This window comes from Myodes glareolus, chromosome 22 (assembly GCF_982192425.1).
Source record: "Myodes glareolus chromosome 22, mMyoGla1.1, whole genome shotgun sequence".
Classification (NCBI taxonomy): Eukaryota; Metazoa; Chordata; class Mammalia; order Rodentia; family Cricetidae; genus Myodes; species Myodes glareolus.
The window spans coordinates 46,711,120-46,738,083 of NC_142047.1; the positions used below are offsets into that span (position 1 = coordinate 46,711,120).

At 52.2% G+C, this 26,964-nt stretch overlaps 1 protein-coding gene across 1 annotated transcript in view; it reads left to right on the plus strand.

The window, feature by feature from the left end:
• The window catches only part of Cmip (c-Maf inducing protein), a 194,232-nt gene that overhangs the window by 145,335 nt on the left and 21,933 nt on the right, over positions 1 to 26,964 (plus strand). Inside the window, exons 4-9 of the mRNA XM_087900457.1 lie at positions 3,212 to 3,373; positions 7,534 to 7,575; positions 14,262 to 14,324; positions 18,366 to 18,446; positions 22,160 to 22,263; positions 23,915 to 24,019. Coding sequence (XP_087756583.1) covers positions 3,212 to 3,373; positions 7,534 to 7,575; positions 14,262 to 14,324; positions 18,366 to 18,446; positions 22,160 to 22,263; positions 23,915 to 24,019 — 557 coding nt within the window. The remainder of the gene's footprint in view (positions 1 to 3,211; positions 3,374 to 7,533; positions 7,576 to 14,261; positions 14,325 to 18,365; positions 18,447 to 22,159; positions 22,264 to 23,914; positions 24,020 to 26,964) is intronic.

Below are 26,964 nucleotides of genomic sequence, written 5' to 3' on the forward strand. Positions count from 1 at the left end.
TGAATGCTAGCCCTGTTAACGGCCTTGGCACCTCATCTGACCGTCTGAACGCAGTCTCTAAGGGAGGTGTCTTGATTACACAACAAACTTCTCCCTTAGCTCTAAGGAGGGCCTGTCAGTCAGGACCACGGCCAGGTCACTGAAGGTAAGGGTTCGTCTCTGAGGCCAATTCCACAGTCACTGAAGATAGTCAGTCCTGCTTGCCTCTGACGTCCTTCCTCTGTCTCTGTGGCGGTGGTTTTCAACATTCCCAGTGCTGCGACCCTTTTAATACAGTTCCTTGTGTGGTGGTGAGTCGCGGTGATGCCCCCTCCACCATAAAAAATTATTTCTGTTGTTACTTTGTAACTGCATATTTGCCACTGTTGCGAATTGTATGATCTGTGGCCCTGTGGGAGTCGCACTACACAGGTTGAGAACCACTACTCTATGGTCTCTCTTCTGAAAGCTGCCTGTGGCTGCCCCCTTCATAGGCTGGTTGTATTTTGCAGAGTTCTTGTTTGAAATGGGGTCTCTTTTTGTAGCCCAAATGGCCTTAAACTCTGTGTGTGTGTGTGTGTGTGTGTGTGTGTGTGTGTGTGTGTGTGTGTGTGTGAGTGAGAGAGAGAGAGAGAGAGAGAGAGAGAGAGAGACCGCCTTACTGACTCTCTCACTGAGGCTGGAGCGCACTGACTCAGCTAGAATTGGCTGGCCAGCAAGCCCTAAGTATCCTGCTGTCTTCACCTCCAGCGTTGAGATGATAGGCACATACCACCGTGCATGCCTGCCCAGCCAGCATTTTACTGGACGAGCCATCTCATGGCAAACCCCTGGTCTCTGGTTTCCAAATGAGTGCTTGGATTACAGACATGTGGCACCACAGCCAACCATGCTTTGCAGAGTTTATATGAGGGTTGGCCATTACTGTGCTGGCCGCGTGTATTAATGACAGCTATTTCTGGGCTGTAGGATTTTTCCCCCCTCCTCTTTGCGCTTTTCGGTATGGTTTCAATTTTTTTTTTAAATGAGGGAACATCATTTCTACAGAAATCATTAAGTAATTCTTCTTTGAAACATAATAGCTTGCAGCTGGTCAACAAAAGAATTGGGGGGGGGCTCCCCCATGCGCGAGTTGAGTCTGTGGGATGACCCGAGGATGGATTGGCTTGATGATTCTCATTGTGTGGTGAAACTTTCGAAAAATAATTTATTGGTCTTTTGACAAGGACATGGCTTTCTAGTACACACTGACACCCCAGAGTCCAGAACTCAGGGGACGATCAGTCAACAGCATCGAGGAAAGCGCTAGTGACAGGTCCGGAGGAGCCTGGTGTAGACCTGTCTGTAACGTCGTGTCATTAAAGTAATGGAGTTAGGGACACGCTCATGGCCACCCTCTTCACCGCACAAGCGATTGACTTGTCACTGGGGTGTTCGGCACTAGCAGAACTTGCCACGCCTCCTCCGTCCTCCGAATGTGGAAGTCCATGGGCATTCCTGCTTCTCTTTCACCCCCTGCGCTGTGCACAATGCTGCTTTCACTTCTGTAGCCCAGTGTCAGCCTCCAGGGAGAGCCGTGGAGAACCGAGGGCTCCAGCACAGAGCCATGAGGTCAAGGGAGAGAGGTAAAGCAGGTGGGTGGATGAAAGGACTAGAGTGAAGAAAGAAGGGACGAAGGGGGAGGGGGCATTTAGGGAAAAAAAATCACAGAGAGATGGATGTGGTGGCACACACCTGTAATCCCAATACCCGGAAGGCGGAGGCAGGAAGATGAGCAGTTTGAGGTTAACCTGGACCAAATAGCGAGTTTCAGGCCACCCTGGCTTGCTTGATGTCCTTCCTCAGCAAAACAGAAAACACCCCATAGATACAAGTTTCTGTGTGTGATGCAGGTGGCAGGCAGCAGGGAATCAGCCCGCAAGTAGGTAACCCTACGAAAGCACCGAGGACGTGAGAAAGGATGGAGTGTACGGTTTGTGATCCTGCGAGTTGTACGTGTTTGAGAGAGACAAGTATCGAGTTTCATTCGTGTTGGATGTTTTGTCTGGAGTGGGTGCGCGTGTGTGTGACTGCATAAAGGAAATGAACTATGTGATCCAAAGATTGTGGGTCCCCCTGAGTCTGGGAGGCAGTTCTCTAACACCTCCCATATCCTAATTTATGAACGTGGGGCGTAGGGCCCTTCAGGTGAAATAACGGCAAAAAGGAGCCCTTGTCCTCCTGTTCCCAACCCCATCCTGTTGCATTTGGGATGTGCCTCTCCCCTCTTCAGTTTCTGCCCAGGTCCTAAAATCATTTTGTAATTCTTAATTCAGAAACGGCACAGGAAGACCCCATGAGCTTCAGTTATCAATAAGAGCCCCTCCCCTCCTCTTTTCCCCTTTTCTCATTCAGTCTTTGGCTCAGAGGTTGTCACCCCATCTGGCTGCTGGCACGGGGTGCGGTGACTCTGAGATTAGACTTTCCCCGCGGAGCAAGGAGTTTAGCACTAAGTGATGAAGCTCATTCTGTTGAGAGTCCCAGCAAGCAAGGCGGCTCAGGGCCAGGCAGGCAGTCACGGGGAGGGGAGCACTTGACTTGGACCTCCGCCCTTCAAGGCCTCTGTTTCCATGATGTCAGAGAGGCGGAACTAACGGGGCCTCAAATCCAGGAGGCAGCAGCCCCTGCCCTGCATTTGGGTTTGGAGGCTGCACCGCCGATGGAGGTGAGCATGCCTCTATCTTCCTCGCCTGACTTCCTTGGGCCATCCTGAACTCCGTCTCCACCTGGCTGAAGCTAAGTTCTGGCCTTCATCCTGACCATCCTATTCTTTGTCTGAATGCCACTTGCCAAGAGACCTCCTAGGATCTGCACAGGCACCAGCTCTGCTCATAGGAAGCTTTCTGTGGGCCGGGAACACTCCCACTCTTACTGTGCTTGGCGACTTGGGGACTGAGTTTGGCAGAAGACACAACCCGAAAGAGCGGTCTCCTCATTCTTTTTCATGTGTCATCGGGAGCAGGGTGGGAAATTGCTGTCCTGGCGTTCGGAGCCTGCCTGTCTGCAGACGCACCCTTGACCTTGGACGGAGCCTGTTGCTCTCTGCATCGCATCCATTTCCTTTTGGGGAAGAGCTCAATCCAGGTTGACAGCTTCCCAGGACCTTTCCACCCCTGCCAGGGAGGTTCTTTGATCATCTTGAGTCTTTTTCTAAATCGGTGATGTATTCCTATCTCTCTCTCTCTCCACCCAGAAAAAGATATATAAATACAAGAAAGTCCTGAGTAACCCGAGCCGCTGGGAGGTTGTCTTGAAGGAGATACGGACACTGGTGGACATGGCCCTCACGTCCCCACTGCAGGATGATTCCATCAACCAGGCCCCACTGGAAATCGTCTCAAAACTGCTCTCTGAGGTAAGCCATCCCCTCCCCCCGCCCAGTTTGACATGGCTCTCTCTCCCCTTTAAGTTGTCTATCTTTGCTTCCATTTCATTCCCAGCCCCAGGGTGAGCAGGGGAGATCTACCCGTGGTGTGCCATCCCCCTGTAGTTACTAAGAAAGAGTTTCCCACAGAGCCTTGAGGGCATCGAGAGTGAGCCTTGCTGGCTCCTGTTGTCTCTGGCTTGTCTGGAAGTATACTGTTGCCTTTGCTAAGTCCTAGGTTGGACCCAAGATTTGGATGGTGGCTCTGGCAGCAGCCACTGCAGCTACCATGGTCAAGTGCCAACTTTGGTCCTCTAAAGCTGTAGATCAGAGGTTCTCAACCTTTCTAATGCTGCGACTCTGTAATACAGTTCCTCATGTTGTGGTGACCCTCAACACGATTATTTTCATTGCTACTTCATAGCTTACTTTGATACTGTTATGAATTAGAAGGCAAATGTCTGTTTGGGTGACCCCTGCGAAAGGGTCGTTTGATACCCCAAAGGGGTCGCACCCCGCAGGTTGAGAGCCACTGCCCTAGATGAACCCCTCCATCCTGCTCTGTCCAGCTGAGGCAGCATCTCATTCTGGTTTCGTTCAGCCCTTCTTAGCGGTCTGTCCCATTCACCCCCAGCTGTCCGCAGATAGGCATTGTTTGCCTCGCTCAAGGTTTTAAACCCAGACTGTCTGCGTGTCAGGGGGTGGCAGGAAATTGTCACACATATACGAAATTGTCAAACAATAAAACGAGGCCAAAAAGTAAAAAAGAATCGGACTTCAGCACAATGGCCATTTCCAGGTTCTCTTTAAAGACGGAAAATCTGGCTACCTTGGGCAGCTACTGCTACTCAGCATCCTGTTCTGGGCTGGCTAGCACCACCCACTATGCCAGGCAGCCCTCTGCTAGGGCTTGTGCCAACTGCCAGGCACGGTTATAGACAGGGGAGAGCAATGCCAAGGCCCTGGCCTTCCAGCCCACGTTCATCAGGGGCTGCAACAGTCTTGGAGAGGCATCCTCAGTCAGCCCCAAATGAGTTGGAGGGGTATTCCCAAACCCCACTGCCACCCACTGGGATCTGTGCCCTGCCCTCAGCGCTGTTTCGTGCACTCTACAAATAGCCACACCACACTGCTCTCATGTATGTGCCTGCCTGACCCCTGGGGATGCAAGGGTTGCTGGCTCCCTGTTTAAAATAGCCACCACCTGAGTGATGTCCCCATCCCCCTCTCTCTCTCTTGAGAGTGTCATTCCCCTGTGTCCCAGCTCACTCCCGGGCATGCTCCCTTCAAACTTCTGGATACTCCATCAGCGTTTCTCGGCCGTCCTAGGCAGGCCACCACCTTGTAGCCCAGGTACTCGGGTCCTCTTTGATACAGAATGTTGGGGATCCCTCCCCTGGATGGGGTGAGATCAGAAAGTGGTGGCAGCGGCAGACGGACAAGTGGGGTGGGATACACGGGTGGGAGAGAGAGCTTTGTTCTAAGGAGGGCCATGTGCTGGTGTGAACTGGAATGGATCACGGTCACAGTTCCAACTCTCAGGGCCTCCTGCCTGCCCAGTGTCCAGCCCTGAGTTCAGGCTACTAACCCAGCATGAGGGAAAGGGGCTCAAGCAGATGGATCTCCAGTTGTGTGTTAGGGAGTTTACAGTTGATCTTACAAGAGAGGCGTAAGGAAGGTGGATTTGGGCTCGCCGTTTGAAAGTGCAGTCAGTCTTGGTGGGGAAGGCAGGGCAGCAGGAGCTAGAGACAGCTGGACACATTGCATCCGCAGTCAGGAGGCAGAGAGAGCGAGCGAGCGAGAGAGAGAGAGGGAGAGGGGACACTGGTACTCAGCTCACTTTCTCCTTTCTACTCCTTTCCATTCAGTCCAGGACCCCAGCCCAGAGATGAGAGAGAGAGAGAGAGAGAGAGAGAGAGAGAGAGAGAGAGAGAGAGAGAGAGAGAGAACAAACACTGGTACTCAGCTCACTTTCTCTTTTCCACTCCTTTTCATTCAGTCCAGGACCCCAGCCCAGAGATGGTGCTGCCCATGAAGGATGGGTTTTCCTACCTCAGTTAACCCAAGTTAGAAACTCTCTCACAGACATGTCCAGATTCTTGTTTCCATGGCGATTCTAAATCTTAACCAGTTGACGTTGGTCAGTAGCTCACCGAGCTACACAGGTGACACTAGGGACCACCCCCTGGTCCACCCAGTAACCAGGCTTGCATCCCATGTAGGAACTGGGTGAGGTGGGGACACGCCACCTCATCCTTGGGAGTTAGAGGCCAAAGATCCAGAGTTTAGTTTCAGCCTTGGCGATATAGTGAGTTCCAGGCCAGTCTGGGCTACATTTAATCCTGCCTCAGAAACAAATAAATAAATAAATAAAATTAAAGCAAATAAACAAATGAAGCTTGGAGTGGTGGCTCAGTGGTTAACCTTGCTGCTCTTGCAGAGGACCCAGGCTCAGTTCCCAACCACTACATGGAAACTTACAACTGTGCACATACATACATGCAGTTAAAACACTGATACACGTAAAATACATTCATCTTCTTTTTTTAAAAAAAAAATCTGCCAGGCGATGTGATGCACGCCTTTAATCTCAGCACTCGGGAGGCAGAGGCAGGTGGATCTCTGTGAGTTCGAGGCCAGCCTGTTCTACAGAGCGAGTTCCAAAACTGACTTCATAGCTACTGGAAAACCATCTCCTGGGAGTTGTCCTCTGACCCGCACTTTACTTGATGCCATGACATGTGTGCACGCCCACCCGTGAAATAAATGTAATAGAGGAGGTTTTCAAAGTAAAAGTGAAACAAAGGATTAAAGTATTACAGTCAGAGAAACACCCCTCTGCTTGTCCTGGACACTCAAGATGGTGGCCCTTGTCTCAGCCTCCTGTGCTGCAGATTGCTGGGCAGAGGCAGATGTCCGGCTTGGTGCCTTTCCTTTAACCTCAGCTGGTACTGGTCTGCTGGATGCCACTACTTCCATCCATCTGTTGTAACGGTAGGAGCAAGGGCCCTGCATCATACCAACCCTAAGCTCTAAATGTGGCTGTTGAGAAATGCAAGTGGACACTGGTGGCAGCCCGTGCCTCCCAGAAGAGACACAGTAGACTGACGTAAAAGAGAACGCAGCAGGTGCTTTGGGTTTTCCCAGGATTCCTACCATTTCTTCACATACGCGCAGGAAGGCAACGACATAGGCGGTTTAACGGATTCCAGATCCAGAACAGGGAAAACCACAACAGCAACATAAACCAAAACAGGGTTATTAACCTAGTTTTGTTTTAGACGTGCGTTGCTCAAATGTGTGTTTAGCTGGAACATCTTGGGGGCGCTCGTGGCTTAGGAGCCGACTCTGAGAATCACTGAAATAATCTATTATTGATCTGAAATAAACGGTTTACCCAGTGCCTAGTGGAGACTCGCAGAAGGTCTTCTTTCTTCCTTATGTGTTATGAACCCGCCCTCTGGTGCTAAGCAGTGTTTTAAGTCTAATCCATCCTCAGATCACAGCCCCATGAGGTGCAGGTATCAGGACCCCCAGAGTAGTAACTGAGACTCAACAAGACCTGAGTCACCCCAGGCCTCGGAGCTGTCATACACGGGCAGGGAAGCTCAGTTTACCTTTATCTACTATGGTTTCCTTTCTGTAGCTCTGTTAAAACACCTTGACCCGAAGTGACTTAGGGAACAAAAGGCTTTATTTCATTACAGGTTGCACTCAGTCATTGAGGGAAATCAGGACAGGAACTCAAGAACTTGAAGTGGAGACCGCAGAGGAGCTCTGTTGGCTGGCTCTCTTGGGTTTGTGCTCAGAGAGCTTTCTTATACAGCCCAGGGCTATCTGGGTAGGGTGCGGTGCTGCCCACAGTGGGCTGTGCCCTGCTACATCAAATCGAGACGAGACAGTCCCCTGCAGACATTCCCACGGTCAATCTGAGCTGTGTTCAGTGAACAGTTGAAGCTTTCTAGCTAGGATGTACCCGTCGTCCTGCCCCGTCCCAGAGTTAGCCTGCTGTGTTGAGTGAAGAAGTGATGGGGGGAAGGGGGGGTTGCTGAGGACCGCTGAAGGCTGAAGACATTTTGCCGTGCTGTGGATCCTTGCGGTCCAATGCCCGGTTTTGTTGACTGCGCTTTCCTTCTTTCTCTGTCCTTTAGAACACAAACCTGACCACTCAGGAGCATGAGAACATCATTGTGGTAAGTTGCCAACCTCCCTCCCATTCCCTCATCACTCTAAAGCCCCAGTCTGGTGCCCAGCCTGAGACTGTTCCTAAAGCGTTAGGCTGCGCCGCGGCCCCGGCCATTGACAGATCACTTTGCTGCCCACTCCCCATCTTGCCTCAGTGTTCAGCGCAGAGCTGACTGGAGACGGTCGTGATGGCCAGCCTTTGGGGTTCCCTGCAAGCGGGTCTCTGTCACCCTCTCATTCCCAAGTCTCCAGGAAGGTGTGGCTTTCAGTTAGAGCCATCAACCCTGTCGCTGGGCAGGTAAACCCTCCCTTGTGCTGGTTCTGTCTCCTAATTAATCCGTGACTGAAAACCCCTCTAGTACACACAGTGAGGTCATCTTTCTCAGACTCCAATAGTGTTCTAAGCACCTTTGGGTAAATATTTTCCTGGGCTGTTTTAAGCTCCGAGACACTGTAATGACAAGAGAGAAGAGGGGTTGCACCGATGGCATCTGAGTCCTGCCCTGTTACCCGAGTCCCTTAAGTGGTAGGGACAGCCCTGCTGTCACAGATCACAGATTCACCTGCTGTAGGATGACAGATGTTATCACTGCAAAGGAGAGGTGTATAGTGGGTCTATAGTGGAGTGACAGACTCTTGGGGGAGAGAGCCAGAAAGTTTCCCAGGGCAGTGACATCTGAGCTGGGCTTTGAAGCATCAATAGGAGTTTGCCAGCATCAATAGGAGTTTGTTAGATGCGGAAAGGCATCCTGGGAAGAGCAAACAATGTATTCAATGGTGCAGAGGTTAAAGCAACATGGTGTCCTGTGGGAACTTCGGCATTGCTAGAACATAAAGCCTGAGGGAGCAGGAAGCCGGGGAACAGAACTGGAATTGGAAGCGAAGCGGGACACTGTTCTGGAGATCAGAGGCTGAGCCTGTGAGGAGGGGCTGCAGCTTTGGGGGTAACATGCCAACCCCCAGTGCCCTTTGAGCTTTTCCAGCAGAGCCAGGCCCTGTGTCCCATCAGGAGGCGAGCTTGCTTGCCTTTCATATCTCAGTGGGGTCAGTAGCACTTCTTTTCCTGGTCTGGCACCTGGCTCATAGCTGGTGCACCCGCCACAGCTCCCGTTGACTGCTCCTGACTGCACTGTGTCCTGGTGTCCTGTCAGTGAATCAGCTCGTGTGGCAGGCCTTCACTACCTGTGGGAATGAGTGTGCCAAACCCCAGCTCTGCCCCCACCAGAGACCGGCCCTGCCATTGGAGACATGCGTTGTGGATTCCAGGGCCCCGGTAGCTCAGTTATGATTAAAAAAAAAAAAAAAGTGCCTCAGCCAAGGGCAGGGGTGGTTCTGGGTGATGGAGGAGCACAGGGAAGAGGCAGCTGGTCTGCTTGACCAGTCGGGGTGCTTCCAGAACCAGGTTGTTTTGAAGGGTGGGAGTGTCACCCCAGGGAAAGGCAGTAAGAGAAAGGACCTGTATGCACAAAGACAGCGGTACAGCCAGCTGGGTCAGTGGCAGTCTGAGTGAGTGCTGCGGAGGAGGTTGTGGCCCCAGGTCTTGCTGGACGCCATGGCCTGGAGGGAGCATGAAAGTCCCCCACTCATAGAAGATTTAGGGAGAAGCTTATTCTGAGGAACCTGGCTAAAATGGCCACATTAAGCCCTCCATATCCCTTCCCCTCCCCGTCTCCAGACTATATGTATGCTGCATGTGCGCGCGCGCGCACACACACACACACACACACGCACGCACACACACACACATACACACACATCTGTCTTCTTCACTGCCACAGCTACCATCATTAGGGCTTAACATCCTTGCCACGTCTCCTGGAGCCTCCCTCCAGCCCAGAATATTGTCATCATAGTTGACCTATTAACAGTCAGTCCCCTGTAGCAGCTCTTGGTCATTCTCTGTGTACCTGCTTTTCCAGCAATATTTGAGTTAGCTGGAAAAGCCATCAGTGACTACCACTGGGTGTCAATAGAGGCACACAAACTGGCACACACATCCTGCCCTGGCCCACTCTACGTGATGGTGAAGAAAGCAGACTTAATGTTAGCACGAGTTCAAGCTCAGCGGATCTAGACATGGCTGTGATAGTTACTTAAAGAACCTGCAAAGTTTATTTTATTACTATTTAATGTGCGTCGTGGTTTTTGCCTGTGTGTATTTATGGGTGTGGGTGTTTTACCTGCCTATATGTCTGTGTACCGTGTGCCAACAGTGCCAATGGAAGTCAGAAGATCCCTTTAGATCCCGTTGAACTGGGTTATACAGATCGTTCTGAGCCCCCGTATCGTTCTTGGGAACTGAACCCAGTCCTCTGCAAGAGCAAAATCATCTCTTCAAGCTGCATGAAAACATTTTAGTGTTATTAAGACAGTTATCCTTGGACTGGGCCCCAGTGGTTCTCATCCTTTGGGTCACGAGCCTTGGACCAACCCTTTCACAGAGGTTGCATATTTGGTATCCTGCATATCAAGTATTATATTATGATTCATGAAAAATATGAAATTTGTGCCCTGGCAATGTTGAAACATGCACGGGCAGTTCGTATATGGCGGTTCTGTTGAACTTGTCCATATTGAGTTTCATGGTCTAAATTGATGAGGACACCTGACCGGGTCTCTTCCTCAAGAAGGCACCAGATCTCATTACAGATGATTGTGAGCCACTATGTGGTTGCTGGAAATTGAACTCAGGACCTTTGGAAGAGCAGGCAGTGCCCTTAACTGCTGAGCCATCTCTCATAACAATAGCAAAATTACAGTTATGAAGTAACCACGAAATAATTTTATAGCTGGGGGAGTGGTCCCCACAACACGAGGAACTGTATTAAAGGGTTGCAGCATTAGGAAGTTTGAGAACCACTGGGCTAGAGCGATGACTCAGCAGTTAAAAGCACTTGTTACTCTTTCAGAGGACCCAGTTTCCATTCCCAGAACCCTTGGTGGCTCACAGCCACCCGTAGCTCCAGGCACGCACATGTTGCACATTCATCCACATCTAGGATGCTTAGCTCGCATGTACAAGGTCCTGGGTTCAATTCTCAGCATCACCAAAAAGCAGAAAGGGGGAAAAATATTCAAGACAGGAAAAAATAGTCACTCTCAGAATTTGCAGGTAATTTGAGGACCCCCGAGGATGTCAGACTCTGCAAGTGTCTGAGTCTCTAGTAATGTGTGCCATGGTTGTTGGATGCGTCATTGAGGAGCCCATAGACAGAGGACTGACTTAACTTTGATATTGCTAGATTTCGCTCTACCTTTGTCGTCATCGTTGTTAAGTAGGTTTTGAGCTAAGTCTGGTGCACAAGTCTATTTTCCTAGCCCCTAAGGAGACTGAGGCAGAAGGACCACAAGTTTGAAGCCTGCTTGGGCTATGTGATGAGTTCAAGACCAGTCTTGAACTGTCCAACTTAATAAGACTTCTCTGGAAATAAAAAAAAAAATACAAAAGGGTCTGAAGCATTGGCTCAGGGGTAGAGCCCCAGCCTAGAGTGCCCCGGTCAGGGGTGGGGCGTGTGGTAAAGCACTTACCCCCCCCCCCCCCGCATTGCCATCTTCAGAGACTGTTTACCCACAGTAAACGGCTTCGGGCATGGGTCTGGTTCTTCACGCAAGGGACATATTCCACATCTGTCACCCCACCTGTCAATGTGGCCCAGAGATCCTTTCAGGCCTTTCTTGTAAATTTCATGCTCAGGTGCCTCTCCCTCTGCATAGTGACATCCGCAGAGGGAAATCCCTCATTTTGAAGGTACCCTGGGCATTGTCAGAGTGTGACAATCTTTCACTCTCAAGAGGCCTTTGGGACAGAAATATCTCAAAGTGTACCAGGTACGCCTTAGGCCCAGTGCACCCTCATGAGACCTACTTCATTAAGATGCCTCTCGCAGGCACGTCCAACCTTTTGACATCATGACACAGTATTGTCATCTGCAAAATTCATGCTCAGGAACCTTGTGTTGAGTTACCAAAATAATTACCCCAAAACATCAGTGTTTTAAATTTACTTCCTGTGTGTGTGCATGGTATGGGGGGGGGGGATGTGTGCCGTGGGGGATGTGTGGAGATCAGCAGGCAGCCACAAGCGAGCCAGTTCACTCGTCCTTTCTGTGTGGGTTCCTGGGACCAAACTCAGGCCATGAAGCTTGCACAGCAATCCCTTAACCTTCCAAGCATTCCACCAGCTCTTGTCATGTTTCTAAGCTTGGGATTTTGTGGCCTGCATTCATGGACATCCACGAGCTACAAGTTGGACATACTTGTATTTTTATTTCACTGCGTCCTTTCCAGCCCAGTGACCTCAGTGCCCAGACTCCGTAAGATGCCAGTTTGGTGCCTTTCTCACTGGCTGCTCAGGTTTCTCTGAACCATCATACCTAACATGCCGAGCAAAGCCCCTGGCTTCTAGAAAGAGTCCACAAAAACCGAGAGCTTGCTTATTGATTATATCAATGTATTTAAATAAACTCATTACTTCATGCTCTGCCAAGACCCGGCAAACCCCCTGACCCACTGTCTCTTTACCTGTACCTGTGGGTGTAAGGATCAGGTGAGGGCGTGGCTTGAACGTGGCCCTTGACAACTGTTATCAGTGCTAAACAAGCTCCCTACCCCACACTGTAATTCACTTCCATTAGGAAAACCTGGCAAAAAGGGACTAGAATGACCCAACTCAAGGGAACCACACCCTGTCCTGCACTGGTACCCAAGTAGAATATGGGCAGTGCCTCGTAGGCAGAGAAGGGGCCTCCCATCCTGTTGTTGCCACTGGGACCTGAAGCCTTCCTTTGTTTAACAAATAGGGCCATGCTCGGTCATCTGGCCCTGGGGTGGAGAGAGGGACCTGTCTGCTTCCAGGAGACAGAAAAAGGCAGCAGATAACGGAGGCAGTATCCGGGCTGATCAGGTCACAGGGAAGCCTACTGCTGTCCATATCACGCTGTCCCTCGCTGCCCAGTTTCTCCTTCAACTAAGTCATTATCCCCATACTCTGGTCTGTTCCATGGTGATGTGAAGAGTGGAGCTGTAAACCTAGAGCAAACAGTAACTCACGCGTGAGGTCACCAGAGTGGGCTCGGAGTTCTGGCTCTGCTGCTTGCCGACTGTGCACCCTGAGCCTGTACCTTCTCCTCTCCAAACCCAGTTTTCTCCATTCTCAATGGATCGGTACAACCTCCCAGTGTGTTGACAAGCCACACAGTTCTCGTCACACAGAGGCTGGTGTGGGGGGCACTGAAGACCCATTGCAAACACTGCCATTCTGTCATCTGCATGGGGTGGGATGGTGAGAGGTGTCACTAGCCCTGCCCTGGGCTGGGAACCCCTGACCTGAGTTCTCTGGGACTGCCCAGCAGCAGAAATGGAGCCAGAATGACAAGATGATAATCTTTTTTTCCTTCCAAATATCGTTGGTATTTGTCAGTTGAGATGGGAGGTGTCACCTGTGGCTGGTGGCCACCATGCTGGATAGTCTAAGAGTAGATAAAAGAGAGGAGGTCTGAGCATGGCTCGGCCTATTGGTCTGAGTGGTGGCAGCTTCATCTCAGAGGCCTGCCCACCTGAGTACCTGGTTGCCAGCAATCTCAATCTCTTGATCTCTCCTCCCTCCTCCCTGGTGCCTGGCATTGAACCCAGGGCCTCACACAGACTAGATAAGCACCCCATCACCGAGCAGCATCTAGGCACTTTTTTGTTGTGACTTCTTTTAGCAGAAGGTCTTGATGTCTAGGCTGTCCTTGAACTCACTCTGCAGCGCAGGCCAACCTCCAATTCCAGACCCCCTACCTCAGCCTCCCAGGCAGCCGGAATGACTCCTGGACCTGGCTTACCTACTTTATGCAGTCTTTTCCATGGCTCCCCTAGAACCAGCCAGGCCCTTGTGTGACACAGCCAACCCCAAACTTGTTAAGCAGTTCCTCGGCATGGGGTGGGGTGGGGGGCACCCATCCTTAATGTGAACTTAGATGTGCTTAGAGATGGTGTGTGTGTCACATTCAACAAGGTGAGGCCACAGGTTCTGCTGGGCCTGCCATAGTGCACCGGACTGGGCACCCCACAAAGTACATTCGGCCTGATGGCTGAGGAACCCCGCTCTCTGATGACTCCAGAGACCTCTTGGGCTGTACTTGAGACAATGCCACTTGCTCCCCCCATAGGAACATAGAAGGTGCCCAGATCCTTTGTTTATTTTTTTTATGATTTATTTTTATTTCATATACGTTTGCTGGTATGAAGGTGATGGATTCCTTGGAACTGGAGTTACAAACAGTTGTGAGCTACCACGTGGGTGCCAGGAATTGAACTTGGGTCCTCTGGGAGAGCAGTGTTTTTAACCACTGAGCATCTCTCCAGTGCCCCAAATTCCTTGTTTAAAATGGCATTGTGTTCACCCAATCAGTTCTCCTGCTGCGTAGTCAGGAGTTGTGGACTTGAAGGCAGCATGGGTAAATGCCAGCTAGGCATGAAGCCCCTGAAGCTGGATGTGCCACTGTGGGTCTAGGCTGGAGCCTTCCTGCACTCTGGAGTTCTGGTCCATACGTTAGAAAAGTAGCTCTACCCAGCGGAGGGCAGAGGGATGTTTTCCTTTCATTTTAAGCCGCTATGTTATGTTCTGCAGGCCACGCCCCTCACTCCCACCCCACCCCCACCTCCACCTCCACCAAGTCCTATAGACTGATGGCTGTTCATTTTCTTGTAGGCAATTGCGCCTCTGCTGGAAAACAACCACCCACCACCAGATCTCTGTGAATTCTTCTGCAAGGTATGGTGTCACCGCAGTGGGCCACTAAAGGCCACCGTCACCACGGTGTGCAAACCAGAGTGCGGCTGAATGCACAGCCTAGTAGGGTCCCAGGTGCAAGCAGGAGGCTTGTAGGTACCCGCCTGGGGGGCTGCTGTCCTCTGACAGACAAGCTAAGGAAGAACCCGGCGTCTGGCTTTTCTGTGGACTATTCCTGGCTGTCTTGGGAGGCAGCTTGCAGCCAGTCTTCTGGATTCCTGACGTCAGAGCTGGGTTATTCTTAGCTGAGGCTCCTCTGAGCACTGGCTGGCCCAGGGTAGGGGCCTGACTGCAGGGCTTTCCCTGGACAAGGGAAACTGGCAACATGTGCCAGGTCAGCTTGGAGGAGCCACAGAGCAGGGCAACATGCCCAGGGACCTGATGCCAACCTCGCAGCAGTTTGTATGCAACATAGCCAGCCATACCAGGGGACAGGGCCTTTCCAGAACAACTGCGGAGCAGCCTGGGGGGCTGGGCTGACCCACAAATCTGCCTGTCCTTTGTTCGTTCTCTCTCTCTCTCTCTCTCTTTCCCTCTTCCTCCTCCCTCTCCTCTCTCTCTCTCTCCCCCCCTCTCTTGTCTCTCTTTTCCTCTTCCTCCTCTCTCTCTCTTTCCCTCTCCCTCCCTCTCCCTCCCTCCTCTCTTTCTCTCCTCTCTCTCTCTCTCTCTCTCTCTCTCCCCCTCTCTCTCCTCCCTCTGTGTGTGTGTCCTGTAATAACTTGATATCCTTAGAAAGACAGATGCTTATATCTTTCACCCCTCCAGCAGCACTGTCAGGTCTTAGCCTGCAGACAAACTTCCTTTGTCCCTACTGCATGGTTCCCTTAAGCACTATGTGGGGCCCCTGCCCCCTTCTCCAGCCCCATGCTGCCCATTGGGAACATGTAGGCTATGCTTATCATGAAATAAGCATATAAAGCTGGAGCAGGGTTTTTCTGGCCCCTCGATGGCCGGCAGCAGAGTGCTATGGGTGGGGGGCTTGGAAAACGGGACAAGATTGTGTTCTCTTTGGCTCTGCTTCTCCTATAAGGAGACCCCTTTCCCAGTGACTCACGCATTGGCCAGCCTATGGCCTCCAGGGGCACTTCTTCAGGACCCAGCACAGACGCCCCTATTTCATGCAGTATAGGCAATGGGCCCTCTGGACCAAGCAAGCGAGCATCCATCAGCATGGCGAGCCCACACAGGAGAGAGGCTTCCTCCACCACCATCCAGACTCAACTTCTAGGCAGGTGGAGTAAGAGAGACTGAGCCTTAGGCTCCTGTAGGACCTGTTAGCTTCTTCACAGCCTGCTGCTCAGTTTCATCCATGCAAGCCCCGAGCAGGCCTCTCAAGCTGGTGGTTTTTCCTTGTCGTATGGTTACAAATGTTCAAAGTCTTTTTAAAAATGTATTACTTATTCTATGTGTTTGTACATACATGGACCGTGATGAGTGTGTTGGGGGGGGGGGTCACAGGATAACTTGTTGGAGTCGGTGCTTTCTTCCCACCTTGTAGATTTGGGGGAATCAGACTCAGGTTGTCAGGCTTCGTGGCCTTACCTGCTGAGCAACTTCACCAGATCCCCAAAGTAAGTCTTTCCCTGGGGTTCCTGCTAGCAGGAAGTAAAGTAGGAGAAAACAGACCTTGTGCCAGGTAGTCCCTGCTGGAACCTAACTGGAAGAGGTGAGGATCTGCCCAGTGTCTGGGGCTTCAGGCTATCTTCCCCCATCAGCCCCCAGGGCCTCTCTGAGGAGGCTTCCAGACAGTCCCTCCTGCTGGACTTCCAGGCCCCAAATGCAAAGGCCTGAGGAAATTTTGCTGTCCTCATTTCCCAGAGAAGTCCTTGGCTCTTTCTCCCAGGTCCATTGGTCTCACTAAGAGCTGCAGATTGAATTCCTCTGGGGCTATGGGGCTCATATGTACAATCAGGTCAGTGGGGTAAGGTCAGTGGGGCAAGCAAGCTTGTCTGCTCAGCTTCTTCCGAACAAGGCACCAGGGGACGGAGGGTGTAGCTTACCAGCACAGATGCACCAAGCCTCACATTGATTCCTATTGCTGCATAAAACTGGGGGTGATCGCTCACATCTGTAATTCCCGGCCCTCGAGAGATGAAGACGGGAGAATCAGAGTGTCAGAGTCATCCTTGGCTACACAGTAAATTCTGGGCCAACCTGGGCTATGTGAGACACTATCTTAAATGCTAGTGTGAGGGACTCCATGATGGTGAGGAAGGAAGAGCCAAGCTTGGCCTGCGGACTCCTGCAAGGTACTGACAGCAGCCACTGGAAAGTCAGAGGCTGCCCCACATCCAGAATATTCTTCAGCTTCTCAGACAGCCTTGCTGGATCTTACATAATGAATGCAATTTGAGGGAGAAAAGACCCTTCTGAAATGGTCCAGAACATTCGAGGTCGAACCAAAAGCAACAAAAGATCCTATCCCGTCTGGGTTCCCCCCCCCCTTACTTAGTAAAAGAAAAGCATATTTCCCTGTGGTTTTCACCCAGTTGAGTTAGAAACCTAAGTCCATCCACAGATGTGTATAGTGGCTTTAGTCAGTTTCCAGAACTCTGAAGTAACTGAGGTATTCCTCCGTAAGTGACTAGATAAATTATCTGTGGTCTGCCTATATAGTGGTTTCTGTACATGCGTGTGCCTGAGTTACATGCTCATGTATGCACGTGTATGTAGAAGTCAGAGGAGAACCTCAGGTACCTTGGGCAGATTTTGTGTTTTGACAACAGGGTTTCTTCACTGAGGTGAAGCTTTCCAATTGGCTAGGCTGGCTGATCGGTGAGCCCCCTCCTGTCTCTTCCTCTCAGATGCTGGAATTACAAGCCTTTTGGTTTTCATTTTTATTTATGTGTAAACGTAGGTCGCGTGTTATGTTTATGTGGGTTCCCGTGGAGGCCAGAAGAGGGCACCAGGTTCCCTGAAGCTGAAGTTTACAGGTGGCTGGGAACTGCCCGGTGTGGGTGCTGGGAACCAAACTCCCATCTTTTGCCGCTTTAGCCTTCCTGATTTAATTCCGCCATAACCATGGAACCGCCCCTCCTGCCTCGTGCCTGGGGTCTGGGGATGGCACCCAGCATGTGCCTTACTGAGTCATTTCCCCACCCATCAGGGCACTCTTCCTCAGCATTACCAAGAAATGAGGAGCCAGGTGTGGTGGTGCACACCTGTAATCCCAGCGGCGGGAAGACTGAGGCAGGAGGATAGCCTGAACTACTTAGGGAGACCCTGTCTCAAAAGAGGAAGGGAGCGAAGAGTGGAGTTGCAGCCACCCAGCAGGGAGCACTAGCCTCACACCCCGGGAGGGAGCGTTAGCACTCAGGGACACCGAGCTGCTCAGGATGCCAGGATGCGTGTCTTTGTGATTGCAGCTACGAGTTAAAGAGTCTGTAGTCCCCAAATCTGAAATCCATGATGCTCCAAAACCCAAAACTGTAGCGCTGGCATGACGCCAGGGCTAGGAAACTGTCAAAATCGGCACACTGAAAACATTGCATAAAAACATTCAAGCCCTACATAAAAAAAAGAATCAATTGCTTTTCGGTCTCCTCGTTTCAGACAGGCCCTGTTGACCTCTGTGTACAGCTCTAGGAGGGGCAGGCTGCTAGGGAGGTTCAGAGTTCAGTGGTTGCAAAGGCCGGAGGAAGGGCAAGGTGCTAGGCAAACAGAGTTCAAGCAGAACAGCTATATACTACTGTCATGGTGATGGGTATTCTTGGCCTTGGGTCCAGACCCTTACAGTGTATACCCAGAGGCCACCCTGGTGTAGACTAGGCCCTGTGACATGCCAGTATAGGCTAATCACTCGCGCCAATATACTGTGGTGCTGTGAGCAATTGGCAGATGGGGAGACCGTGACACATCTCCACTTGGCGATTTCACTGTGAGCCTCAGCCTGCTCTAAAGCATACGGTCTTCCTAAGTAAGCTGCGGCCTTGTTGGGCTTGGTGACTTCCCCTGGCCTCCGGGAGCAGTGGGCTGTGGGTGGGGCTCCCACAGCCTGCACTGACTACGTCCCTCTCCCCACAGCACTGCAGAGAGCGGCCCCGGTCCATGGTGGTCATCGAGGTGTTCACCCCGGTGGTTCAGAGGATCCTTAAGCATAACATGGTGAGTGACTGGACAGCCTCCGGTGGGTGGGCGTGGCCGGCGCTTGTTTCAGGAGCTGAGGCTTTGTGTAGCCTGTTCTCTAGGGCTGTGTTTTTCTTCACGAAAGCAGGCAGGGGGCGTGGCTTCCATACAGAGTGGTCCCCACTGTTGGGACATAGGCGGTACTCTGCTCTCAGGGATGTGGAGTGGGACTCTTCACTCTTGAAGGATGGGCAAGCACAGTGACTTCCTTCTGGAGGGTAGGGTGGAGAGGGGTGAGAGCAGCTTCAGTGGGAAAAGCCTAGAAAATGTGGCCTTTGCATAAATATCAACATCACAGTGGTGACCGCGGACCCTTACTCTGAGGATCTTTCCCCTTCTAGCCTGTCACCCCAGTCCAATCTTAGGAAACAAAATATCTGCCCAGGTCATTAAAATAAGGAAAGTTTGAGCTGTTGCCCAGGCCAGAGGAAGGACACATGACAACTGTCACGTGCCATCCCAGATGAGACCCCAGAACAGACAGAGGGCATTGGGAGGGCTGGAGATGCTGTTCAGCATGCACGAGGCCCTGGGTTCTGTCTCTAACACCTCATAAACCAGGTGTGGTAATGTACCCCTCCAATCCTAGCCCTGGGGAGGCAAAGGCCGGCAAGTCAATTCAAGGTCATTCTCAACTACATGATGAATTTAAGGCCGGTGCATTCTACATGAGGCCCTGTCATTTGCAAAGGTGGCAGAGACACACATTAGGAGGAAGTGATAGAAATCAAAAGGGGGTATAGTTTAGTTCATTTTTTAAAACATACAAGACGGAACTTAATTGTCCCCTTCAAGGACCCAGCATTCAACATCTGTGTGGCCCTTAATGGAAGAATGGCAGCTGTTTTCTCGGTGCTCCATGTAGGGCAACAGAGACTCGACAGCCAAGACCTGCTGGCTGACCACAGGCCGGCAGCACAGACAAGGCCTAAGAGTAACAAACATGGTCCTGGATATTTAATTTGCACCTTTTTGGAGCCAAACAACATGGTGTCATTAACTCAGTGGCAGCCCTCTGATATTATATACATAGAAGTCTGAGACCCGAAAGACTAGGCAGGGTCACAGGGTCTGTGTCACTGCGTATGTTTATGATATGGAGAGTGGACATCTAAGGTCAGGTCACCTCGAGTGGTCCTGAGCCAGCTTGATTTTTTTTAAGGTTGCCTGGGTACATGAAAAGACTCTGAGAAAGGGCAACCTGGAAAATCAGTTCATGTGCCACACACTCTCCTGTGCCCTCGGCAAACCCCTGGTGGTAGTGGGAGGTGTGTATAGTGCAACCCCTTCCCCAGTCAGGAGTGAAAGTGCTTGGCAGTTGCACCACCCACCAGGCCGGCTGTATTCGTGACAGACATCATTAATCGAGTGCGGCACACCTGCAGCCTCGGGGAGAGTTTTGCTACTCAGTGCTCCAGGCAGGAGGAGCAACTGGAAACCGTGTGGGTGCCATGAATAATAGATCCTGCTACTCGCGGGCATAAGCAATTCTGCGTTTTCATTGGTAGTCAATAAACATCTCCTAAGGGTTCTTTGGGGGAAAGCAGCCTTAAAGGGAAAAGTCAACAGTCTGGCTCAGTTAGCCTTGTTCGTGGTTCATTTCATGGGCTTCCAGGAGTGACCACGGGGTAATATTTTCAGTACAAATAAGAAATACCTCCAGGGCAAATGCATAATTTACATTGTCTGCTGGCCTGGCCTTTAAGGGATGTCCTCTCCACCCCCACAGGCATCAGGGACGTTAAATATCTGGGCCACATTTGACTCTTGGAGGATCTTGGCCATACTCAGGTTGACAGGAAGCACAGAAAGGAACCAGGGGAAGAGCGGGAAACGTAAAGCTGCGCCATAGAGTCTCATGACCACACATCCTTAACAGGGTTCAGGGAAGCAGTGTCTGCAGACTCATGCGACCCTAGAGGCGGAGCGGGTAGAGATGGGTTCACCGTCCTTCATCCCACAGGGCTCTTCGGAGCAGCCCAGATTGTCTTGACAGGCTGAGGCCACACAGCTTTTCTGTCACCCCTTGTAAGAGAATGGAGAACTATGGGCATCTCCCTAGACAGGAAGGCCAGATGACCTGCCTCAAAGTCCGCCTGCAGGACTCCATTCCTAGCTCAGTGTCGTGTGTGTGCATGCCCACCGTCTGCACACGTGCCTGTGCGTGAGTGTGTGTGCACGCTGCTTAGGCTCCTCCCTGGGTTCTGTTCTTCCCCTGTGTAAACAAACGCCCTTAGAGAGCACGCTGTAACACCCCTGCTCCTGTGCTGGGGTTTGAATCCAGGGCTCTGCCACTGAGCCGCAAGGTGATTTTTTTTCAAGGTCCTGTTGAGCAGGGAAGGACGATTTGGGTGACACCAACTGTTACCCTCTTGCTGGCCGAATGCATTATTTTCCCAGAGCTGGAGCAAGAGTGTGTCCTTCCTCTCACTGACCGGACTATACACCTATGGCAGGGCACTGTGGGCTGGTACCTGTCAATGCCCAGCATTCCACCCCTCAGTGAGCATGGGAACAAGCACAAGTGGACAGTAAGGCCATCATTGCCCAGTAAGACCCAAAAGACCCTTTCTAAGAGTGCTTCCCTCTTCCTTCACTGCCCGTTTCTCTAGCCAAGTCCAGGACTCACCAAGCCCCTGCGCCACTCTAGGTACTTGGCCTGTCCCTCCTGGTCGGGCTTGCTCTGCCCACACCTGCTGATGTCATTCTCATATTATGCCCCTCGGCTAGAGCAGGAAGAATCCCTTTGTCCTTGGCCAGGGCCCATAATGAAGCCTCCGGTGCAGTCACAGATGGGCGGCTGTGCCCCAGGTTCGGAGTTCTGCCTTTTTAAGTGCCCATCTTCCTCCTCATTGCTGCTGCCCTCCTCCCTGACCCACCTTCAGTGACGCAGACACACTCCCATTCCCTCGCCGTGTTCTTACACAGTGCTGCCTTCCTGCACGCCCACGCCTACCACCCACATCTCCTTCCAGCTCCCGGTCACCACTAGCATCCTCGTTTGTACATAGGTCTCACTGTGAAGCCCAGGCTGGTCTCAGACTCACAAATTTCCTGCCTCAGCCTCTCAAGAGCTAGGATCGCAGGTGCACCCCGTCATTCCTGCCTCCCCCATGTCTCTGAAGGTGGTTGTGGTCTTCAGACATTCTTTGCTCTGGAGACCAGGGGTGTCTGAGGTCTACCAAGCCAAAGGAAACCCCTGAGGGACGATGCCTTGCCCATCACCACTCCGAAGCCAGCTTCCCCTGTCACTCCTCCACTCGGGAGGAAGTTAGTGTCTCATCTCTGCCTGTAACAGAGTACTTGAAACTACACTTGCCCAGAACCAAGTTACCTACTCCCAACCCCAGGGAATGAGTGACCCTTCTCACTATAACTACACTGGAATCTCTCTTGATGGCTGAGTGCCTCGGACACCAGCTCAGAGGTGCAGGTGGCTAGCTCCAAAGAACTTGTAGTTTTCCAGGGTGACCAGAGACCAGGTGGGACATCTGCCACTCAAGGTCCAGCGGAGGATAGACCTGGACTTGACCTCTGCCTGCCCCGCAGAGCCATGGGGTGGGAACGTGCAGCCTGCACCAGGACCCATCCTGACCATGGGGGTCATTAGAGGTGTGGGTGCAGGTGTGTGCTGTCTGCCTTCCCCAGCTGCTAGCCGGGCCTCCGTAACTCTGCCTTTGTTGTCCCTGCAGGACTTCGGGAAGTGTCCAAGGCTGAGGCTCTTTACCCAGGAGTACATTCTCGCCCTGAATGAGCTCAATGCAGGCATGGAGGTGGTCAAGAAGTTCATTCAAAGGTGTGTCCCGCCTACCTGCCCGCCCCCTCCTCTCCCTGACCCACACTGCCTGGTTTGTGATACACAGGGAAGATCCGTGTCTCACCTTGTAGGAGGCGCCCTCCATGGGACTCTCCCAGCCCCGCGTGGTCCCAGCTACTTGCTTGTGGCCTGACAGTGAGCCTGTCATTGTTCCTCTGTGATCCTGGGAGATGGTTGTGCAAATTAATAACTCAGGAGGAAGCCCTTAGCCTCCTGGAGGGGATCTCCTAAATCATGTGCTTGTCTCTGTACCCCCAGTCCCCTGGGACTGTGGGTGTTTAAGGTAGAACGTGGAACTAAGGACAAGAACAGCGCTGCCTTCTAACCTTTACATGCACTATGTGAGGTTTCCTTCTCGAATGTTCTGGTGCCTCAGTTTCCTCATCTGTGAAATAAGGTCCCCAGTACCCACGCTATCCAATGGCAATCCCAGCGAGCTGAAGGGTATTGATTTGTCCTGTGTTTTAAGAACACCTGGCTTGGGGACTGGGGATTTGACCCAATAGGCAGATTGCCTAACATGCTTGAAGCCTGGGTTCAGCCCCCACCACCGCTGGAACCAGGCATCATGGTGCAGTTCTGGATCCCAACACTTGGTAAGTGGAGGCAGGAGGATCAGAGGTCCAAAGTCATCTTTGGCTACATAGCAAGTTCAAGTCCAGCAGATGCTACGATGGACCCTGTCTCTAAAAGAAGACAAGAAATAAAGCCTCTTGGTCTAGTGATGAGACTGGGGTTTGTGACCTGCGCCCACTACAGACTCACAGAGTATTCCTATACTCAGGCAGGTCGTTTTTCTGTGGGGTCTGGTGTTAACAGGGTCCCCTTCTAGCCTGCACTGTGGTCTGTGGAACAGGGCAGGGCAGGCCTGTCTGTCTCAGTGACAGCAGTTGTGATGACAGTTTGTAAGAGAGTTGCATATGTCATCCTGAACACATAGGCCAGCCCGTTTCCCAGGTAAGGACCATGACACAGGGACCTCCATAACAGACGGTAATCATTAACACATACTAAGACATCAGTGATGTTGGAGGCGCTGTGTTCAGCTAAGGTGACCTGAGTGATGGGGGGGGGCAGTTTTTGGTTTATAGTTTTTTGAGAAAGGGTTTTTCCATATAACAAGCCTCAACTGTCCCGGAATTCGCTCTATAGACCAGGCTGACCTCGAACTCACAGAGATCTGCCTGCCTCTGCCTCCTGAGTGCTGGGGTTAAAGGCGTGCGCCACCACTGCCTGGGTTAATAACAAAGCACACGTTTAAGAGTAAAACTGTATCATGATTCGTCATTCCAGAAACTCCTGTACAAATGGGACGGTCCCAGGACAAGGCCACCATATGCTGCATCCTTCCGTGACCTGAGGAGGGCCTCTCTCTTTCCACACAGCTCAGGGTGTAGGGGTCCAGTCAAAGCAGCTGGCCAGTCCGCTCAGCTAGCCCCCCCGCTTTGCCCATTCTTAGCCAGGACTGTAGGCCTGAGTCACCAGCCACATGGCACAAGCTTGTCACCTGGCCTCCACAGGGCTGGCAGAGCAGGCGGTCTCACACCTGGGCAGTACCTTAGCGCCTCAGCTCTACCTCAGGCCCACGGCTACTCCACAGCCTCCTTACCGTCCCTCTGCTCTCTTCCAGCATGCATGGCCCCACAGGGCACTGCCCACATCCCCGGGTCCTGCCCAACCTTGTGGCTGTGTGCCTGGCTGCCATCTACTCCTGCTATGAAGAGTTCATCAACAGGTCAGTGTTACTGTGCTGCATTGGTCTGGGTGGGGGCGCAGTGCCACCTTGTCCTGGGAGTGTGTTGCTGAAGAGGGTGACTGGTCACCCGTCTCTAGTGGGAAGGTGGAGCGGCTGTTGCCACATTGACTTTATGCTGTTTGCCAAGTGCCTCGGCCCATTGGTGTGGGCCCAGCCCTGGTGTAGGGCTGAGAAGGTGACATGACACCCGGTGTCAGTTGCTGCAAGGCCACAGGCACCTGGGTTCTAGTTACGAGTTTTTCCTGCTGAAGGATGCTCACTCTGGGGCAGGGTGACACACTGAGGAGGGTGCTATGAAGGGCTGCTCAGACATGCGGGTATGTGTGTCACTGTAGGCGCTGGTCATTCCAGCACCCTGGAGGCTGAGGCGGGAAGATTGCAGGTTTCAGGCTACAGAGTGAGAACGTGTCTTAAAAAAAGAGAAGCAGATGCATGTATACACGTGTGTACTTGTGTGTGCCTAGGGGAGGGGGGCATTAGGTGTGTCCCCAGCCCTGCCATTTTGGAACTTGGGTCTTGGTGTTTCTCAAGAGCCTGCTAAGTGACTGCCTTGTGCCTGTGAGCATTTCCCCTCCTGGGGTGAGTGTTCTTGGGGGACATGTGTGGGTCTCTGACTACACCAGACTCTGTCAGGTGGGGACACAGGCATACACATGGTGAAACGGAGTAGTGAGGGGGCCAGAAGGGGCTTCTATGGGTGCTTGCCTGGGAGAGGAGCCCCAGGAAGACTTAAGTGCCTAGGACGTAGGTGGCACCTGTGGGCACTGGGGGCAGTTGCTGTGTCCCTCACCTGGGACCCCTGATGCGGGAGACTGGGTGTGGCACACTTGTTGTCTGTCTTGTCACACACCCCCCCCCCGCCCCGTGTCAATACTGACCCCATTTGTCCTGGTTGAGGCTGTTAGGGGCACACAAGTACCATCGATCTGTGGGCAGCTTTCTGTAGTAGTCTCTTAGATCCTCAGAGGCCGATGCAGGACATGGTGGAGTCTGCTGCAGCTACCCGGTTGTTCAGTTGAAATGCTGCACAATTCCAAGGGGCCCCCACTGTCTAGTCTCCATCAGAGCAGGGCGGGGTGGGGGGGGATAACACATACTGAGGTATTCTCTCAACAAAAGGGCCCGAGTTCCTTAAGGTCACTGACCTTGAGCAAATAGCGCTACTAAAACCAGCAGGCAGAGAAGGACAGGAAAGGGGCGGTGACAGATGAGGAGTGTTCCTAGGTAGCAGGGTGCGAGAGGGGAGGATTGTTGTTCTTGGTCCTGGTCCTGACATCGCGAGGAGACCTCAGGCAATAATAAACTATCTCCTTGTTTTGGAAAGGGTGGCCACATCACAGGGGTCAGCTCAAAGGCTGTGTTGCTCCGTCCCATAGGAATTCCAGCTCCTGTCTGTCTCGGGATGTCCCACAGTTGGTGGTGACATCACCTTGGCAGCGTGGGGTCATGTGAGGTGGGATTTACACCAAAGCAATTGGCTGATGCTATAGGTGGTTGGGGGGGCACCTTTGTCCTAGAGAAGTGGCTGTTGGCCTTTTGCCAGCACAAGACAAGGTCTCTACAGCTTAGAAAGAAGAAAGGAGGAAAGGATGCCCTGGCCCCGCTGCCTTTTCTGATTAATTTTGGCGTGGTCTTGGAGGTTTGTGTTTGGACCCCTAGCCAGAGCTGAGAACTCTTGCTAGAAGCAAGTTAGAAGGGTCCTTCAGGGAGACGCTATGAAGACAAGACCGCCAGACGAGTAGGGAGGCAAGAAGCAGGAAGAGGAGCGTCCAGGCAGAGGGAACAGCATATGCAAAGGCCCAGGGGTGGCTCTTGATGGCTGACATAGCATTTTCCCATCTGTGGTCCTAAACACCTGCCACAGAGCTACCCGTCCTGCTGAAGTTACGTGCAGGCTTTATTGGTGGGAGATTCGGGCTTAAATTGCCTGTGGTCTACAGAGGGTCCCTGCGAGGAAGAGCCAAGGTTAATTAGTGTGGCTAAGACCAGAGACAGAAAAGCCGCAGAAGGAGGGACGTCCCCTGGGATGGTATTGACAGCAGGTGGAGCTCAGCAGGTCAAGCGCTTGCCGTCCAAGTGTGAGGGCCAGAGTTCAGATCCCTAAAGCCCCTGTAAAAGCTGGGCTTTTATGAATAGATGTGGAGCCACTTGTAATCCCTAGCGGTGCGATGGATGGCTCCCCTCACAGCAAGATGGCTAGCTAGGCCAGGGAAATCGGCAAGTTGTAGATAAGGTGGGGAGCAATAAAGGAAGACACCCAGCATTGACCCCTGGCCACTACGTGTACCCACACATACCCGCACTCATGCACATGCAAACAGGCATACTCACACGACACCACACTCACTCATGCACACACTAATGACATGAATAAAAATTAGATCTCTGTTCAGCGTGTGGGGGTGGGACCCGACCGAGGTTTGCAGACTGACCGGTGGCAGATGCTGAGCCAGAGGACACACTTAAGAGGAGGGTGGCCTAGGTTACATTTTCTGAGGACAGAACGTTTAGGTAGCGGAGGGATGGTTTGGGGATTTCCCTTCCGGCACTACCCCTCTCTTGCTGCTGGGTGAGAGACAGGCTGCACAGCCTCCAACGTGAGGGACCATCATGATGAAGGCATGAGGTGGCTACGGAAAGTTGCTGTTCCTCCCACGCAGGCTGGCCTTGGCTCCCAACAGAGCGCAGCTGAGCCTCTGGAAGTCCTCGAGAGTTGGGGGTCCCAGCTGATGGCATGACTCCCCCGCCCTCCTCCAGGCCTGGTTGTGCCAAGTTGTTTCCTTTTGGCCCATTGGTCAGTCCCTCCCAGTGCCCTCCAGGCCTCCGCACCACTCCCGGTGAGCACACGATGTTCCCTCACTCAAAGAACAGACAGCCTGACCCAGGTTAGCGTGGCTGTCTGGAAAATCACCGAGCAGAGCCAA